General features: G+C 43.4%; 2 protein-coding genes across 6 annotated transcripts in view; one reads left to right on the top strand and one right to left on the bottom strand.

Moving 5' to 3' along the window:
* Ubtd1 (ubiquitin domain containing 1) overlaps positions 1-6,946 on the bottom strand; it is a 56,464-nt gene extending 49,518 nt beyond the window's left edge. Inside the window, exon 1 of one of the 3 annotated variants that reach the window (XM_004838599.3) lies at positions 6,277-6,946. In XM_004838599.3, the coding sequence (XP_004838656.1) occupies positions 6,277-6,346 (70 nt within the window). In that variant the 5' untranslated portion in view covers positions 6,347-6,946. Of the gene's footprint in view, positions 1-5,255; positions 5,374-5,805; positions 5,919-6,276 lie in introns of those variants that run through there. The other 2 variants (XM_087185078.1, XM_087185077.1) reach the window with 2 other exon arrangements.
* Positions 6,947-7,056: 110 nt separating this feature from the next.
* The window catches only part of Mms19 (MMS19 cytosolic iron-sulfur assembly component), a 33,350-nt gene continuing 21,209 nt past the window's right edge, over positions 7,057-19,197 (top strand). For 2 of the 3 annotated variants that reach the window (XM_087185065.1, XM_013069905.3), the window contains exons 1-2: positions 7,057-7,254; positions 17,527-17,575. In XM_087185065.1, the coding sequence (XP_087041191.1) occupies positions 7,146-7,254; positions 17,527-17,575 (158 nt within the window). In that variant the 5' untranslated portion in view covers positions 7,057-7,145. Of the gene's footprint in view, positions 7,255-17,526; positions 17,576-19,197 lie in introns of those variants that run through there. The other variant, XM_013069907.3, reaches the window with a different exon arrangement.

The raw sequence follows: 19,197 nt of genomic DNA, 5'->3' as shown, positions 1-19,197 counted from the left end.
TGTGTGTGTGTGTGTGTGTGTGTGTGTACACAGTACTGGAGATTCAACCTAGGGCCTCTGCACTAAGCTACCACTCCATTTGAAATAGGGTCTTGCTAAAGTGCTAAGTTGCCCATCCTCCTAAGAACTTCCATCCTCCTGCCGCAGTCTCCCGGAGTCCTGGGATTAGAGGTGAATGCCACCACACCTGGTTTATTGTTTGTTTGTTTCACTAGAGGACCAACTGAGCACAAAATCAACTACCTACTCAAGATCATCACTCAAATAAGTGGCGAGGAAGAGACTAGATCCCCGCCTTTTTAAATACACTTGAGCTTGACCACTTCTCTATAATGTCTTGACCTCAGCCCAATCAAACTTAAAGGAGACCATGCAGTTTTTATACAGGTTGTACCATATTTCTGCAAACTAGGCAGGAAGCAGGTACACCTTTGTTCTCTTTTTAATAGCTGGATAAGAAAAAAGAGGTTAAAGACATCTTTTTAGGTTCCCTTTTGGCTCTAAAATTCTATGATTCTAAAAATTCTCCAGCAAGTCAATGGGTAGAGAGGCCTGGAATCTGCATCACTTGACTTCCTGCCTCACTTTAGGCCACCCCATACCTGCCCTGCCTAGGAGAGGAGACCACTCTTACATAGATGCACATATGAAATGATAAAAAAAGTGCTACTGCCTCATTAGAACTCTAATATGGGGATCCACTCTAAGCTCTCCCAGCATGAGGCTCCCAAACCACAGGAAAATCATATCCCAGGTACTAGAGACTTTGCCAATGCCTGGAGAGAGGCTGAAGCTCCAGTCTCTTCATTGGTAACTCTGCTCTAACACAGGCAGGCTGATTGACTGCCTAAGTCCAAAGATCAGTCAGGTATGCGCTTTTGTCTTCTACTGACTTCACCAACTCTGTTTATACTGGCTAATTTCACCCCCAAAATATCAGGCACCTAATACATGTCAGGCATTGCTCTTGGAACCAAAGACCAAATATCTGGCAACATGGAGTAAGAAGAGACAGCCTGTGTCAGATGAAGATATGAATTATGGACAAAAATAAAACAGGGAAGAAAGGCAGATAATGTTAAGAGTACGCTGGAGAAGGAAGAGGATCGATTTTAAACAGGATGACCTGGGAGGGTCTGAAATATTAGACAGGGCCACAGGAAGAGAGCCATTCAGATACCAGGGCGTTGAGCAAGGGGATGAAGAGCAAGAGATGGCTTAATAAAACTAAATGGGCAAAACTTGTATCGTTCCTTACAGGCTAGCGCAAGGGCTCTGAAGGAGATGGAAATCACAAGAAAGGCCAAACAAAGAGCAACAAAAACAAAATCTAACATTCTACAGCTTCCAGCATCACTATGGCTGCTGTGATGAAAACAGTCTTTTGGGAGACAGGAGGAAGTAGGAAGGTCAGCTAAGAGGCTGGTGGTGGCTTAGGCAGGGTAAAGGTGGTGGGGATAGGGAGAGTCGGGTTCAGGATATACTGAAGACAAAGCCAACAGGATTTATTGATTAAATGGATGTGGGATTTGACTCCAGAGTTCTGCAGTCTTGGGCAACTTGAAGGATGAAATCACCTCTACATGATATGAGAATGAGTTGGAGAGGAACAGGAGTGGAAGTAGGGGTTCATTCTGGCTTGGACATGTAAAACAGAGAAGTCTTTTGGATACCAGATATGTTTAGTAGACAGCAAAATCTATAAAAGTTGGAGACGATGGACTGAGATTATAAATGTGGGAATTACCAGCATATATAATATATAATTATATACTCATACAAGATTCACATGATGATTATATGTAATTTGTCTATGTGTTTACTGTCTGTGCCCACAAGACTGTAAGCTCCATGTGGCCAAGGACCATGTCTATTCATAGCCAGCAAGGCGCCTGGCACTCGGTAAATATTTACTGAGCAAATGGAGAAGTTACTCAATTACTCCCTCAAGAATATCCACACAAACCACACAACGAGGAGCATGCTCCTTGAAACCACAACGCCAAGCCCAATTAGCCCCAAACATGGCTCTGAGTCTGTCTGCCGAGAGCCTGAGATTCCAGAATGTAAATGGATATACCTGGCACATCACAGAGTCAAGATATTTGGGTTTCTGCCCTGCCACTTTCTCAAAGGGTAGGGCTGGGCAAGTGACTTGCCTGTTCTACCACCTCTATTTTCCCCTGCAGTAGCTAGGGGATGGGCTGCTTCACCCAGTTCATGGGCAGAGATACTGATCTACTTCGGTAAAGGGATGTCGGAGGCAATAGCACCTCCAAAGAAGTAAATCCCCAAGTATTCTTGGAAGCATGCAAGGACACCCAGCACCTTGAGAAGAGGAACCTGAGCCTACTTGGGGAAGTATTCAGCTAACAATAAAAAGTAAAAAGTAAAAAGCAGCAATCACAAAACTTGATGAGACAAGAGGATAATCGAATAAACTTACTCAATCCAAGAATCCCTGACCACTTGCCTTGAGCCCCTGCTTCACCTGTCAAGAAACTGAGAAGACAGAACTAAGGACAAAGGGTAGCATTACAAGGCATAAGATTTCATCTCAATAACTTCAGTTTTGAACCTTTATGATGATCATCAAACATTTCTAATGACCTTGCACAACTCCCTTTCTTTCTGAAATACTGAAAATATGACCCAGATAGGCTTGGTGATCTGCCCAAGATCACTGAGCAGAGGCCTAGAACTAGAACTCAAGTCCTAGCTTTCTGTTAAGAATTTCTTCCCATCACACCAGTGCCAAAAGAAAGGTTAGACTTGGGCCGGGGATTTAGCTCAGTGATTTTGCCGCCTGCTATGCAAGCGAAAAGACCCAAGTTCAATCCCCGGTACCGGGGGGAAAAAAAAAAAGAAAGGTTAAGGTTAGACTTACAATGGGAGCTGGGGGAGTTAAGCTGCAGGCATTAGTCCTTTATTTATTTATTTTTGTAGTGCTGGGGCTTGAATGGAAGGCCTCATACATTAGACAAACACTCTACCACTGAGCTATACCTCCACCCTTAAGCATTAGCCTTACAACATGAAACTATGTTCCTGTCAAAGAGTAATAAGCTACAGATGTTTCAGGAATGCCAGGTGTATGCTGTGAAGGATTCTTTCCCTTGTACCAAATCTTGTCATCCTACAGAGTTCCTCTTGACTTTGGACTTTACAAAAAAGTTATTCATAGTAAGGCGAACAGAATTAAAATAATGATTGACTAGCAGGTTTTAAAAAATGCAGATATAGGGCCAGGGATTTACCTCAGAGGTTCCGGCACCTGCCTCAAAAGTGCAAGTTCCCGAGTTCGATCCCCGGTACCAAAAAAAAAAAAAAAAAAATTCAGACGGTCGGATGAAGTTGGATTAGCTTTCTAAAATCAAACATGATTGCTTCTTCTATACAAGTCACTGTGTTAATTATTTGTGCACATGGTTATGTGAGTGAGTCAGTGACAGGCACAGACCAAAAGGGAAAAGTCAATCCAGGTTTCCAGGTTTGCAATATGGTTGCTGATATAATATGGTTTGTGAACATCAAAGACATGACTAATAACATGGAGTAGCTAATTGTTAAGTAAGTGGCATAGGTAAAAAGTCTGCAGTTCTTAGAAGAAGCAATCACTTCTGCTGAGGGCAGGGACTATCAGCCAGGGTGCTTCAAGAAAGATACAAAATTTGAGGTGGACCTTGAAAGAAAGAAAGGCTCTTAGGAAGAAGAGGAATTGCATGAGCAAATGTTGGTATCCTTAACATCAGGGAAGAGAAAGAAATCAGGTATTAAAAGGAGGGGGCCAATCCCAAGGCAGTGGCACGTAATAATCAGGAAGATGAGGCAGGAGGATCACAAGTTTGAGGTCAGCTTGGGCAATTTAGCAAGATGTTGTCTCAAAATAAAATAAAATGGGCTGGGGATGTAACTTAGTGGTACAGCACTTGCCTACCATGCATGAGGCCCTAGGTTCAATCCCCAGTACCACCAAAAAGAAAAAAGAACTGCGCTAGATTTACTAGCCTTGCAAGTCAAAGATCTTATAGGAATGACAAGGTGCAGAAAAGATTTAAACAGAAACTACAAGATTTGGAACAGGTTAATTTGACAAATGTCTTCTGGGGAGGACACTGCATGCAGGATTTCGATGAATGACTGAAGGCAAACTTGCCCTTCGTGAGGAACTCACTTCAGCCTGGAAGAAGAGTTGGACTTCAGGTGACAAGGACTTGAGGTTGAATGGGAAGGTGCACATTACCAGATCTGCTAAAAGAAGAACCAGCAGGCCCCAGTGATTGACTGGTTGGAAGCCAGAGGATAAGGAAGCAGAGCTGGAAAAACAGAAGAGTAGGAAGTTGAGGTGAGATGCAGAGCTTGTTTTTTAGAGGTATTTACGTCAGTGACAAGTGGGCATCTAGAGATGGGGTCTAGGGTTCAAACTGAAGATTAAAATCTAGGCATCTTCCCAATGAACAGAGTAGTTTAACTGAATAAGATTTCTTTGGGAGGGAATATAATGAGAAAACCCAGAATGTCAAACTGAGCCATAGGTCTCCCCACACTCAAGAGGTGACAGTGGGCAAAAGTAATCAGCAAAGAAAACCAAAATAGTGTGATGCCAGGAAAAGAAGGGGAGGGCTTTAGGTGGGAGAGAGTTATCAATGGCCAGAGCACTCTATAAAACTAAAGACTGAGGGCCGGGGATTTAGCTCAGTGGTTCTGCCGCCTGCCTCACAAGCAGAAGGACCCAAGTTCGATCCCCGGTACCAAAAAAAAACACACAAAAAACTAAAGACTGAGCATATAAACAAGCACTAATCATTAACTGGGCACAGTGGCACACGTCCATAACCCCAACTACCCAAGAAGCTGAGGCAGGAGAACTGCAAGTTTGAGGGCCAGCCTAGGCAACTCAGTGAGATACCGCCTCAAAATTAAAAAAAAAAAAAAAGGCAGGGGTGTGTGTTATATAGCTCAGTAGCTCAAAGGTAGAGTGTTTGTCTACCACACAAGCAGCCCTGGTACCACGAAAAAAATAAATAAAATTGTTGAAAGAATGTATGGAAGGACTAAAGCCTTCAGGTTGAGAAATCAACTTTCCTCAGTAAGGATGACCACGGCTGCCCTCAAAAGATTTTAATCCTCATTCTTTCTATAAAAACACGTATCTTTCTTCACAAGTCATCCTGTCCACCACACAGACATCCTTCCCTACTTCCCCCTTGTTTCCCCCATCCTCCTTCCCAGTTTCCGCAACCTAAGCAACATACCTTCAGTGTCAAAGCAGACAGGAAACTCCAACTAGAGTTTCTACTTCATTAACGACTGTGCCTCTGGTTCCTCTTACATAAAAGGGATATGTGGCAACAGGGTGGAATAGGAGATTGGGTTCTACCTCTAGTTGCACTAACTAGCTGTGTGACTTTGAAAGAGTTGCTCAACCTCTCTGGATCTACACGGAGAGGAGAGAGGTTGGTCTGTCTGGAATCCAAAGAAGTTTCGAAGGTCCCTTTGAGCTCTAAAAGCTATTTTAGCATTCTCAGAAAGTCCTTGCAACACCCTCAGAGAAGGAAATGAGTTTAAAAGACACAGGGAAATGACGGCCGGATCTCTTCCCCGGACGAAGCGCCAAGGCTGGAGGGATGTACCAAGAAAGTGAAACGACGCTGACGGGCCTCGCAGATCACCCCCAAAAAGCAGATGCCATTCCCAATGCTGGGAACGATCCCAACAATTCCGGGTCGCCAGTGAGCAGATCTCATTCCTAGGGCTGGGAAGGATCCCAACAACCCAAGGGTGACTCTCACCCTGGCACCCTACCTTTCCCAGACTCCTAGACGGCCAGTAGGCTCAAAAAGCCGTGCGGGGGGTGGGGTGTGTAATAAAAATTTCTTTCCCAGAGTCCTGCACTGCTTTTGCAAGTCGGATGCCGGCAGACACGATTTGCAGCCCGATGACACAGTCTTTGGAAGGAACGGCTGCTGTTGCCTCGCTCACTCCGAGTTCGGGAGGCGTCCGACCCTGGGCAGCGGCGCCCCGGCCCTCGCCCCCTCCTGGGCCGGCCAGGCTGCGGTCTGCAAACATTTCCTGCCCCCGCCCCCACCAGGAGCTTCCCAGTTGGAGCGAGTTGCCCCAACTCGGCTCCGCGGCCACCCGCGTTGGGCGGGGGCCCCCGTCCAGGTCGGAGCAGCCCGGGCACCAGTAGCCGCGGGAGGTCGCTCGGGAACCCCAAGGCGCCGACACGGCGGGGACTCCTGCCGGACGTGTGCCCCGCTCCCTTCCTCGGCGTACCTGCTCGCTTGCGGGGGTGTCCCGGGGCGGCCGGCCTCTCCTGGCGCTGTCTCCCCACGCAGTTGCCCATGCTGGCTTCTCAGCGAGTCCCCATGCACCAGAGGCGGCGGCCGCCGGCTGCTCCACACTCCTGCCCAGACCGCGGAGTCCCAGGTCCACCGCGCCTGCCGCCCGACCCCGGGCGCCCCCAGATCTCTCCTAGGACGCGCTCTGCCCGGCGCCGGCTTTGCCACAAACTTTGCGGGCCAGGGAAGAGAGAGAGATGGCCAGCTCCCAGCACCGTCCCAGGTGGCGGGCCACGGGGGCCCGCAACGGTGCCTGCCTGGAGCTCGGCTCCGCCAGAGGGGCGGAGAGAGAGGGGGCGGGCACCGCCGCAGCTACTCCGGGCGCGCCCGGGGCTCCCAGCTGGGGCCGGCCCCCAGGAGCCTGCCACTCACCAGCCTAGCCCCGCCCCGGCCCGGCCCGGTGCCCGAGCCGCCGCACCGCCCTCTCCAGGTGCGCATGAGACCGCCGGTGCCGCCCCTCGGGCCGGACCCGGTTTTCTCATTGGCTGCCCCTAAGGTGAGCACCGCCCCCAGTCCCACCCAGCCAGGTGCCCACCCCGCAGCTGAGCTCCGGCGGAGCCTGGCCCATAATTATGCGTCCTCAACGTTCCCCGGCTGCGTGCCCAGCGGCCGCCCCCTTCCCCAAGGCTCCACCCCTTAAGGAGGGGCCGTCCCGTCCCTCCCTGGAACTGCCGGGCCAGGAGCCGGCAGGCACGTGATCCGGAGACGCCCCGCCCCTCAGTCCTGGGCCAGGCGATTGGTTCAAGAGGCGCGTGCGCGGAGAGGCTTGTCCCCTGCCACCTCCCACGGTCCCTGGCTAGCGTCATGGCCGCCGCCGCTCTGGAGGCGGGAGTGCCTACAGGCGTTCTGTGGGGGCTCGTGCAAGACTTCGTCGTGGGTCAGCAGGAAGGTCCCGCTGACCAGGTGGCTGCAGGTATGATAGTGTCGCAAGACTTCCGCAGGAGGGCTCAGAGGCTTTAGCACCTGCGCAGGGTTGGAAGGAAGTGAGGGGCCAGGTGACTTGAAGAGATTTGTCTCGGGGCTGTTTGGTGAGCGCCACGAGCTTAAAGCCAAATAAATTGGGAAGTCGCTTGTATCTTCCCCAGAGCTCCTTGACTCTCATCTCCCTGTGGTAAATGATGGAGAATAATTACATTCCATACATGAGGAAACTGAGGCCAAGCAAGAGCTAGAAACTTGCACAGGGCTACAGACAGAAGGGCTGTGGGGAAAATGGACCTCGGGCTCAGGTGTTCAAGTCAGCGCCAGGTGCTCACGCCAGGAGCTCGCGTGGTTTGTGGCAGTTGACGTGGGAAGATGCTTGTTTGGGACATCCGCTCCCGCCGCGTGGCATTCTGGGAGGGCCGGCGGCCTTGCTCGCCGACTGGCTGTAATTGAAGGGTGGTGGGAAAGAGGATGCGAGCTCGGGGGGGGGGGCGGCGGGGGGGGCTGGGGGCTGGAGATGTTCTGGTGTCCTCCTTAAGGTTCTACCTCCGTGTCTCAGTAGAGTTCTTGATTGATTTGCTTAATGACTTTTTAAATGTGTCGTTTGTTGGTATGTTTTCCCTAGATCTTCAGTTTCTTGTTTTTGACCATTTCAAGGAATCTTAGTTCTAACCGTTTATCCAGTATCTAAACAAAACAAATTCCAGGCTTCCTTGGAACTCTGACTTCGCTCTTTAAAAAAAAAAAAAAAATCTTAAAAGATTATTGAATGTTAGGAGGCCTTCAGACTAAGGTTTAAGCATACATACGGGTACATATGAGTTTTTATTTTGAAAATTTTGTAAGCTTGAGAAGACATAGAAGAATGTTTCTCTTTAAAATTGAACAGATTAAATGGAAACAAAGCTTTTGTACATAGGGAGGGAAGGGGACTTAAGGGGAGGGATGGGATAAAATTTATTAATAAAAAAATAAAATTAAACAAATTAACTTTAGTATATGTGAAAAATGAATAGTAAATCTGCTAGAAACATAACAGTGCAGTCCTTAACAACATTCCACTTTCATTCAGTTATTCCACCATTATTGAAATACTTACTGTTCTCCAAACATGATGCAAAGCAATAGGAATATAAATTTGGTTCAAGCAATGACCACCAAGAATTTACAGTGTGGTGAGAGAGATAACCATGCTATAGGGAGTACGTGCAGGGTGTTTTGAAAACATTAAAAAGCAAATGCTTGGTGCTACCACAAAGCTTAACATCTTACAGATTCACAAAGTATAGTGTATTATCAGGGCTTACGGTTAGTTTATTGTGTTATCATTTTCCCCAGTGTTTTATTATGAAAATTTTCAGACATTCAGCAATTTTAAAACTTTATAAAGAACCACCTAGATCCTACCATTAACATTTTTCTATAACTCCCTTTATCACATACTATCCATCCATTTAAATTACACACAGCACACTTATCTCTAAATACTTAAGGATCCATATCATTGACTAGAGTTTACAGTTTATTTTGGTGTAAAGTTTATATCCAGTAAACTATACCGCCTGAAGTGTACATTCATTCACTTTTTTTTTTTTTTACAAATGCATGTATCTAAACAATCCTCCCTCCTCCCAAGATAAAGAACATTAGCAGCGTTATTTCTAATAATTTTTTTGCATTTATACAACTTGGAAACAATAATTTTGAATTTTTTGATTCAGAACACCTTTGAGAAGACAGTTTGAATAAGAACTGCTAAGTTGGGCTGGGGATTTAGCTCAGTGGTTCTGGCGCCTGCCTTGCAAGTGCAAGGTCCCAAGTTCGATCCCCGGTACCAAAAAACCCCCAGAAAAACTGCTAAGTTCTGAGAAGTGTTGTAAAATTTATATTTTTATGCCTGAAAAAAATGACTTAACTTAAGGGCCAGAAATATAGCTCAGTGATAGAGTTCTCATCTATCATGTGCAGGCCCTGGATTCAATCTCCAATACTACAAGGAAGGGAGGGAAGAAAAAGAAAAGAGCCTATCCTTAAATATTGTCTAGTTTAAATTTAATTCAGCTCAGCTAAGACTCTAACGCTAACTCTATAGTAATTTAGCCGCCTTAAGAAAAGGTTGGATGGGCGGGGGATGTAGCTCAGTGGTTTCACCACCTCCTGAGGAAGTGCAAGGACCTGAGTTCGATACCCGGTACCAAAAAAAAAGGAAAAGATTGGAAGCCGGTGCTGGGGAGGCTTAGGCAGGAGGATTGCCACAGTTCGAGGGCAGCCTGGGCTACAAAGTGAGTTCAAGGCCAACCTAAACTACATAGTGAGACCCTGTCTAAAACAAAAAAAAGTTGGTACAGAGGAGTAGTAACAGATAAAGTTGAAAAGATTTGGAAGGGTTGGATTATGCATAACCTTGGATTCCAGGCAAAAAAGGATTTAAATGACTTATTGTAAGTAATAGTTACTGTAGATCCTTGAGCCATAAAGTAAAATAAAAGGGAGCCATAAAATAAAAACAAATTTGGGAAGGATTAAGTTAGATCATGGCCATATTTAGGGTATTAGAACTTGACAGTTTTGAAGCATCTCCGTAATAAGAATGTGCATTTTATGCCCCCAGCCCAAGTCAGTCGTTGTTAGTGCTAAGGGGACCAGCTAGCATCCTGACCGCTCAGCAGCAGAACCCTCTCCTACAAATTATAAATGCTGAAGGAACACCCTGTGATCACAAAGGCAACTGCCACCAACTTTTGCCGTTGGAGGTTCCTGGTGACAAAATTTCTGGTGTCAGCTATAAAGATGATACAAGGATTTGAAGGAAATTACCTGGGAAATTAGCCCAAAAGTTAAGGCCTCCAAGGCAAGCATTCAAAGGCTACTATTGCCTGACTTCACCCTTTATTCTTACCACTGCCCTCCCAGAACCTTAGTTCCAGGCAGCCACCTTTCTTTATCTCCTGTTTGTTGAGTGCTTTCCTTCCCAATTCCCTCCATTAGCTCTATCTAATCCAGGTTAGACTTCAGCATCAAGGCCCAGCTTGAATGCCATCCCTCCAGTGTTTCCTGATTACCCTAGCCAGACAACATCTCATCTTTGCAATACAGTCGTTTCTCAACTGCTCATGTACTTATTAGCAACTTGTTTAGTATCTGTGTACCTTTTTATAGCCTATCCTCCCATTTCTACCACCAGAATCTTTTGGAACTAGCGTTAAGTATAAAATAAAAACTGCTTATGTTAATAAAATGAGAGATACTGAAGGACAAATCTATTTGAGATAAAACTAGCTATAGCACTTGAACTCCCCAACCAGATGACAAAGTCTTGAACCTAAGGACAAGGAAAAAAGGAAGTACTTTGTCTAGAAATTAAGGTTTGGACGGGACTTGTTTTTTGACGTTTTGTTCTGTTTTTTTGTGGTGGTATTGATAATTGAACCTTTGCTAACCACCCCCCCACACCTTTTTTGGGTACCAGGGATTGAACTTGGGTCCTTCCATGTGCACAGCAGGCAACGAAACCACTGAGCTAAATCCCCAACCCACTAACCCCGTTTTTATTTTTTATTTTGAAACAAGGTCTCACTAAGTCGCTATGTTGTTTAGTCTGGTCTTAAACTTGTGACCCTTCCATCTCAGCCTCCCAGAGTACTGGAATTAGAGACATGTGCTACCACATGAAGTTGGAAGCTGATTTTTGAAGCTGGTGGTTTTTGGACATGTTGAATTTGCAGGTGATGAATATGATTCTTTTCCTCTTCAGTGACATGGATTTTTTTTTTTTCCATTTCAGTCTTTATTTTATTGTATTTTCCCACATTTGTGGTTGCCTGGGAGACCACTATTCCTGAAATTAAAAAAATTAAGTAAAACATAGTTTGGAGAAACATCTGTGGCATCATTGGCAGAAAAGACATTTGAGACCTGATTGGCACCTAGTCCTGAGGGATTTCTCTCCTACTCCTGCACATCCTCCCACACTACCCCAGCCTCACTGCCTTGGGCAGCCACTCCAGATTCTCAAGAGGCTGCAGTGCCATCAGACAGAGATCTGATTGTGTTTTCTAGGTCAGTGACCACATAAATACTCCTTTGACTTCTCTGTGCTCCACATGAACTCTAGTGCCCTGCTGAGGAAAGGTGGAGAGTTAGAAACGCTACTAAGTCTATTTCAAAGAGCAAATTTTGAACACATTGGGAAAACGTAGGCCTGCCCATAAAGGGAAAGGAACTTATGTTTTCCTTAATGCCAGGGTCTCCCCTTAGGAAAATTCACTATTAGCTTCTTTTATTCCAGGAGTCCAAGTGCATAATTAATAGTATTTTTGGTATTCAGGTTAGGTTATTTTCATCTGGGAGAATTTAAACTGTTAAAAGAATTAATCACTTAAAGTTAGTAACCCAGGGCTTGTAAACTCGGGAATTTTACTTCTTTTTTATGTTAACCCAGTCTCTGTATCACTGATGTCTTTCTGCCTCAACAGACTGTGAATTCCTTAAAAGCGCCCTGTCTATTTCTAACTTAAGCCTTAATGCAGTATCTGACCTACAATATTCAGTAAGTGTTGCATGGAAATAATAAATAACACATAACTTTTTTAAAAAGAAGTATGGAGGGAACACAAAAAGGAAGGAATTCTTTAGGGGAATCAAGGAAGGTTTCACAAGCATTGACACTTGTGCTAGGTCTTAAAGGAAGCGTGGAAGGTTCTCAGATCAAGACTGGAAAGGGTCATTCCAAACGACTGTTTCCAGGCTCATGGACATGGAAGGGCTTGACATGCTTATTAGATTTTATGTAACTGAATAATAGGAGTTGTGGTGAAAGGGGAGCCAAGAGAATATTTAGCGGCTAAATTGTAAAGAACTTCGGGCCAGGGAGTGAAGTTTTAGGCAATAAAGAGCAAATAAAGATTGGTAAGCAAGCATGTAACTGCAGTTTAGGGAGATAATTCTGGAGTGGAGTATGAATGGCTTGGAAGGCTTTCTTTTTTTAATAGTTGAGGTAAAATTCACCATTTTAAGCATTTTAAGTGAACTAGTTCAATGGCTTTTCATATATTGACAATGTTGCACAACCATTACTGCAGTCTAAAAATTCAAGAACCGCAAGACGTGGTGGCACATGACTGTAATCCCACCACTCAGGAGGCTGAGGCAGGAGGATCAAGCTCTAGTCCAGCCTGGGCTGCCTAGTGAATTCAAGGTCAACCTGAATTATATAGTAAGACCCTGTCCCCCCCCCCCAAATAATAGTAATGATAAAATTTTTAAAAAGTAAAATCCAAGTACCAAAAAATAAAACAAAAATTCAAGAACATTTTCATCATGCCCAAAAGTGAAAGACTTTTTGTGGGGTTGGTTTTTTTTTGGTACTGGGGATCGAACTGGGGGCCGTGCACTTGTGCAACAAGAGCTGGAACCACTGAGCTAAATCCCTGGCCCGAAAGACTTTTTGAAGATAGTCACTATTTGGTGTGGTTATAGGAATGAAAAGGAGGCATCATATTTGAAGACTTATTTGTGAGGTAGACTCATCAGAATTAGAGTAAAATGTTAAATTTAGGCCCAGCCTGGTGGCCCATGCCTATAATCCCAGCTCTTGGGAGGCTGAGGCAGGAGGATTGCCACAAGTTCGAGACCACCCTGGGCTACATAGTGAGTTCAAGGCCAGCCTAATGCTATCTCCAAAAAAAAAAAAAAAAATTTAAATTTTGTCACAGGAAAATATCCCCAAAATACTGATTTTAGTGTTTTACTAGCTTACTCCCCATTTTTAAAAACTACTACTTTCTGTGATTTGATAGTTGTATTATCTCATCTTTTTCCTAATTTTGTACAACTTTTGTACAACTCTCCCTCTCCACCCCTCAGTGTTACATTAAGATGGGATCCTTGTAAACTGGATGTGATGATGCATGCCTGTAATCCCAGCACTCAGGAGGCTGAAGGAGAATTGCCTTGAGTTGGAGGCCAGCCTGGCCTACATAGTTCAAGGCCAAGCCTGAACTACATAATGAGACCCTGTCTCAAAAAACAAACAAAGGGGCTGGGGATTTAGCTCAATAGTTCTGGCGCCTGCCACACAAGAGCGAGGTCCTGAGTTCGATCCCTGGTACCAAAAAAAAAAAAAACAAAGATAGGATCCTTGTGAAAGCTGTGATCACTAAAGAGCTCCACCAGGAGAGTTCACCCGCATACAGAGGTGCAAGGAATCACATGCAAATAGATGTTTCTTTATAGTAATAAAGGAGCCAGTTTCATATTGATGTATAATGAATGCTGAAAAATAATTTTTAGTTACAAAATTTGAGGCAATCTCTGGGATTGGAAATTGGCTGGGAACGGGTGTGAAGGACTTTTCCTGCTAGTACAAATATTCTGTATTCTGATTGGGGCATTGGTTATTCACCAAACTGTACACTTAATATCTGTGTTTTTCTATATGTAAATTTTATTTTTTTATTTTTTATTTTTTTTGGTGTTAGGAATTACTCAGAGGGCCCCAAACATGCTAAGCTCTACCACTGAGCTGTACCCCAAACCCCTACCTCATTTTTTTTAAAATCAAAAAAATAGAGGCAACTAAGTGTGGTCCATCAGACAGGTCTTTGATCTATAGCGCTTGAGGTATTTCCAAAGATAAACTACAAAGATAGCATCTACAGAGGTTTTTGATGGTGTTACTGAAGAAAAACAATTCAGTTCAATGATGTCGTTTGCTATTAACAGTTACAAATTCGCTGTGGCTTCCTGTGTACAGTTGCTAACTCCTGTGGTCTCTACTGATACTGGTCTTTAGGGGGTTTTATTCAGCAGTTTCCTAGACTGTAGCCAGGGTATTTATTCCAAGAAAGCACCGTTTTCTATCCTTCCAAATGGTACAAAGTTCTTTAATGGTTCATATTCCAGAAATAGGTGTTTGTCTTCAACAAAGTGTTGACTTTTTTTTCTTTTTCTTTTCTTTTTTTACTACCGAGGATCGAACTCAGGACCTTGTGCTTGCAAGGCAGGCAGTGGCACCACTGAGCTAAATCCCGGGCCCATGAAAGCATTATCTTTTTTTTTTTGGTACCAGGATCAAACTTGGGTCCTTGTGCTTGTGCAGCAGACAGCGAAACCACTGAGCTAAATCCCCAGCCATGAAAGCATTGTCTTTAAGGAGTTGGGCATGGGACCCAACTATCAGTTCCTTCTCTTGTTGGTCCTGTGTGCCTGATTACTGCCCCTTCCCCCATCCTGCAGCCAGTTCTTTTTTTCCATTGGCTCTTTCTCAGGATCTGGGCAGCAGCTGGGCCTTCCACCTCCTGACAGAGTAGGGCTAAGAGTCCCTGATTTCTAAATTGGTGCCAGTCACAAGCTATGAATCCTGACTGGACCTCTCCTTTTCTCCATCTGGTTGAACTTTTCCTTACTCTAGTACCAGAGTGAATCTCTGCCCAGCTCAGCTCACAACTGTTGCTATGAGACAAGAGACTTAAGGGAAACTGGAAGTTTAAGAATTTGTTCTCAAGCCTCTTTCTCATTTTTTCCTGTGTTATTGAGGTGTGGCTAGATAAGGTCTGATAGAAGTAGGTGGGTGAGGAACGCAGAATAAGCTGCTGGGAATACTTCCCTGATTACTATACTGTCATTAGCAAGACCTTCTCTATGTTAAATGAAAATAATTTTTTACTCTTTGTTTCTTCCTTTAAACTATAAACTAAGAACTTCTGTTAATTCTGTGTGTTGGCTTAGTGCTTCTAGAATTGCTAAGATATTTGTCTGGAACAACATTCAAAAGGTGTTAAATGATACAAAAAGGTTTCCCTTCCATCCCCAGATAGAATATAGAGTGACAAATGAATTTGTTTTGCTAGTAGGCCGGGGATTTAGCTCAGTGGTTCTGCTGCCTGCCTCACAAGCGCAAGGACCCGAGTTCAATTCCAGTACCAAAAAAAGGGGAGAATTTGTTTTGCTAGTGTATAACACACATGAAGGGGAGAAGAGGAAAGTGGTAACCTAAGTGACTTTGTAAAACAATATTTTGTCTGGATACTGTAAGAGTAAAAATCAAATTATATATAAACACTGTACCCTGTATATAAATTTGTTTTTCAGGAGAGTTGACAATTCTGAAAATAATTTACAGCCATTCCAGAGTTGAACAAATAATAAAGAGTAGATAATGGGAGCCAATTTTCTCACTGTTAGAGAATGAAATTACAAATAAAGGAGGAAGGCTAAAATGAACCCTGTATTACTGGATTAAAGTTGGAGATTTAATATGATCTTGTTTAAATATATATACACAGGAAAATAGTGATGTATGTTTGTGTGGTGTAAGTTACAAAACATACATATATTTCCAGCTCTCTGTTGAGAGAGCCTAGAAGCCTAATAACAATAGCACATCCAGCCAGGCATGGTGATGCATGCCTATAATCCCAGCACTCTGGGAGGCTGAGGCAGGAGGACTGAAATTTCAAGCCCACCCTGAGCAGTTTAGTGGCTTAGCAAGACACTGTCTCAAAATAAAAAAAGGGTTGGAGATGTAGCTTACAGCAAAAGTCTTGGGTTTAGTTCCCAATATTGAAAAAAAAAATTAACCTCGTCAGTCTAAACCTGATCAAAAAACCTGATCAAACAAACCCTTTAGGGCAGTGGTGTCAAACCTATGGTACAGGGCCGGGGATTTAGCTCAGTGGTTTCGCTGCCTGCTGCACAAGTGCAAGGACCTGAGTTCGATCCCCAGTACCAAAAAAAAAAAAAACCTATGGTACATATGCTGCAGCTGGCACTCGGACCCCTCTCTGTTGGTACATGAGCCAAATGTATGAGTTGTTTTTCTGAATTGAAACCTCAGTATTCAGGCTTAATTGCAATAAGTGGGTTTTGGGTTGCTGCTTGGGCACTTGGTTTCTAAAAGGTTTGCCATCACTGCCTTAGGGGAAAAGAGGTAAGGGTTATACAGGAACTCTCTACTATATTGGCAGATTTTCTATAAATGTAAAATCTTCCCAAATAATATGTTTCTTTAAAAAGTCTTATCTCTCAGTCCTTAGCTATTCGTTGTCTTCCTGGAGGCAACCAGTGTTATTTCCTGCTATATCTTCCAAAGATGTAAACAAATGTAATAAAAACAATCCCTCTTCTTTTTAAAAACAATGCTGTGCACATACTATGCACAGTATACACACCATTCTGCTTTTAGATCTTGTCCTGTTATCATTATCCATATAGCTTCTTCCATCCTATTTCCGGCTTTTCGCTATTATGAATAATGCTTCAGTGAAGTGGGTGTGCAGACATCTCTTCAGATACAGATTTCATTTCCTTTGGAAAATATATCTAGAAGTAGGATTGGTAGGTCATTTGGTAGTTTTATTTTAAATTTTTTGGGGAACCTCTATACTGTTTTCTTGGTGGCTATACCAATTTACATTCCCACCAGTAGTGTACAAGTATTCTTCCCTTTTCTCTCTCTCTTTTTTTTTTTTTTTTTTTTGGTACAGGGATCAAACTCGGGACCTTGCGCTGGCAAGGCAGGTGGCGGAACCACTGAGCTAAATCCCTGGCCCCACTTCCCTTTTCACTTCGTCTTCGTTACTACTTTTTGTCTCAGTCATTTTTATAATAGTGATTATAACAGTTGTGAGGTGATTTCACACTAGTGTTTTAAAGTTTTTAAGATATGGTAACGCCAGACATAGTGGTGCACATTTGTAATCCCAGCACTCGTGAGGCTGAGGCAGGAGGATTGCCATTAGTTCATGGCCAGCCTGGACTATATAGTGAGTTCGAGGCCAGCCTAAACAACCTAGCGAGATACTGTCTCCACAGAAAATTTTTTTTAGTAAAGTTTTTATGATTTGGATTTTGTACTTTTTTTAAACTAAGTTTCTAGTGTTTCCATCCCACCCCCTTTTTGCTATTATAAATAGAATCTTTTTTCCTTTATATCATTTTATAGGCTATTGTGTGTATACAGGTGAAAGTTTTTAATTTTATAATAATTTTGTATGTAGCTACTTAACTGTTTTGTTTATGTTTTAATTTCTCTTGGGTTTTCCAGATATATAGCCATGTCATCTGCAAATGATATACTTACTTCCTTTTCAGCTTTTGTACTTGAAGCTGTATATCTGAAGTGTTACAGTAATGTTTTTTATCTGTGAGGGGTTCTTGGCAGAGTGGGCCCCAGAAACACTGGTAATTAGGATCATTGAATGCTGCAATAGGGGGTTTGTTTTTGTGTTTTCGTTTTTTCATATTTCTTTGTTTCCTCTAGATGTGAAATCCGGCAGCTATACAGTGTTACAAGTGGTTGAAGCCCTTGGGTAAGAGACTCTGTTCTAGAATGTTCTTCCAGCCCTGCCTATGAACTCTGAAAAAGTTACTTTTGTGCCTTCCTGCTTTCTTGAAACCTGGTTTTCTTCAGTAGCCATCACACCACACACACATCCTCATCAGTATCTCAGGTCAGGCCTTTGTTTTGAATTGATTTTGGAAAAGGGGGTTCATGCTGCGTGGCTGAGATTCTTTAATATTTGGGAGGCCACTTTATCTCCTGACTCAGCCCACAGGTTGGGAGTGAGGTAGATGGTTGAAGGCCATCAACTGTTGCTTAATTAGAGCTGAGAGTCTTGTGCTTCTTTAGACACACCCAACCCATACAGGATTCTAATAGGCCCAAACCTGACTCAAAGGAGCAGTGGGCCCTAAGAAGTAGCCAGAGGCTAATCTTGCACCAGATTTTACTAAAGGAAAAGGGTTGGAGAAAGGGCTGAAAAAGCAGTGATGTTATAACCTTGGGATCTAAGCACCAGAGAAAATATGTGGTTGGGCCAGGGATTTAGTTCAGTGGTGCTGTGCCTGACTTGCAAGTCCAGGGTCCTGAGTTCAATCCCTGGTACCAAAAGAAAATATGTGCTTATAGTCTAATGTCTACTTTTCTCATAACTCATACTTAGCACATTATTTAAATTGACAAGTCTTATTAGCAAGAATTGTTAACTGTCATAGCCAACATGTCTTCTAAAATGGAAAACTAGAAAATGGAAATTAAACTGGTAAGTATTTCTCCCACATAAGAAACCATTTGGCCTTTGTATATACCTTATGATTTTATTAAAATAAAATTCATGTATTATAAAGTTCACCATTTTAAAGTGTGTATTTTTGTACTGTTTTTTTTTTTAAATACATGGTCTCATTGTGTAGTAGCTGGCCCTGAACTTGCATTGTAGCCCAGGTTGGCCTTGAACTTGGGATCCTCCTGCCTCAACCTCCTGAATGCTAGGATTCCAAGCTCATGCCATCGTGCCCGCTCCTCATGGCTTCTAGTTGTATATTTACAGATTTGTGTATTCCTCCTTGTGATCAATTTTAGAACATCTTCATTACTCCGAAAAGAAACTCATACTCACATCCATTCCCAGCCCCTGGAAGTCTCTCTGTATTGCCCATTTTAGAAATATCATGTTCATAGAATCAAATATACGATCTTTGTGATTGGCTTCATTTACTGAGGATGTTTTCAAGGTTCAACCATGTTGTAGTATATGTCAGTTCTACATTTCTTTGCTTGCTGTGTAGTATTTCATTGTACAGATCTACAATTTGGACAATTTTTCATCAGCTGCTGGACATGTGGGTTGTTTCCATTATTTGGCTATTCTGAATAATGCTTCTATGCGGCCGGGGATTTAGCTCAGTGGTTCTGGCACCTGCCTTGAAAGCGCAAGGTCCCAAGTTCAATCCCCGGTACCAAAATAAAAATAAAATGCTACTATAAACATTCATATACCTAGATCCAATTATAATGTGAATACATAGTTTTCTTCTTGAGCAGAAACCTTTCCACAGGTTCCCTAGAGATCCTGTCAGGAGTGGTCTTATTTTTGCCTCATTGCTCATCATCATATGTACCTTTATCCTAGAGATTTACTGTAACTGTGGT

The sequence above is a fragment of the Heterocephalus glaber genome, unplaced genomic scaffold (genome assembly GCF_053883595.1).
Source record: "Heterocephalus glaber isolate CG9 unplaced genomic scaffold, H.glaber_assembly_v1.0 deba00001497, whole genome shotgun sequence".
Taxonomy (NCBI): domain Eukaryota; kingdom Metazoa; phylum Chordata; class Mammalia; order Rodentia; family Bathyergidae; genus Heterocephalus; species Heterocephalus glaber.
This window is presented reverse-complemented; position numbering and strand designations above follow the sequence as displayed.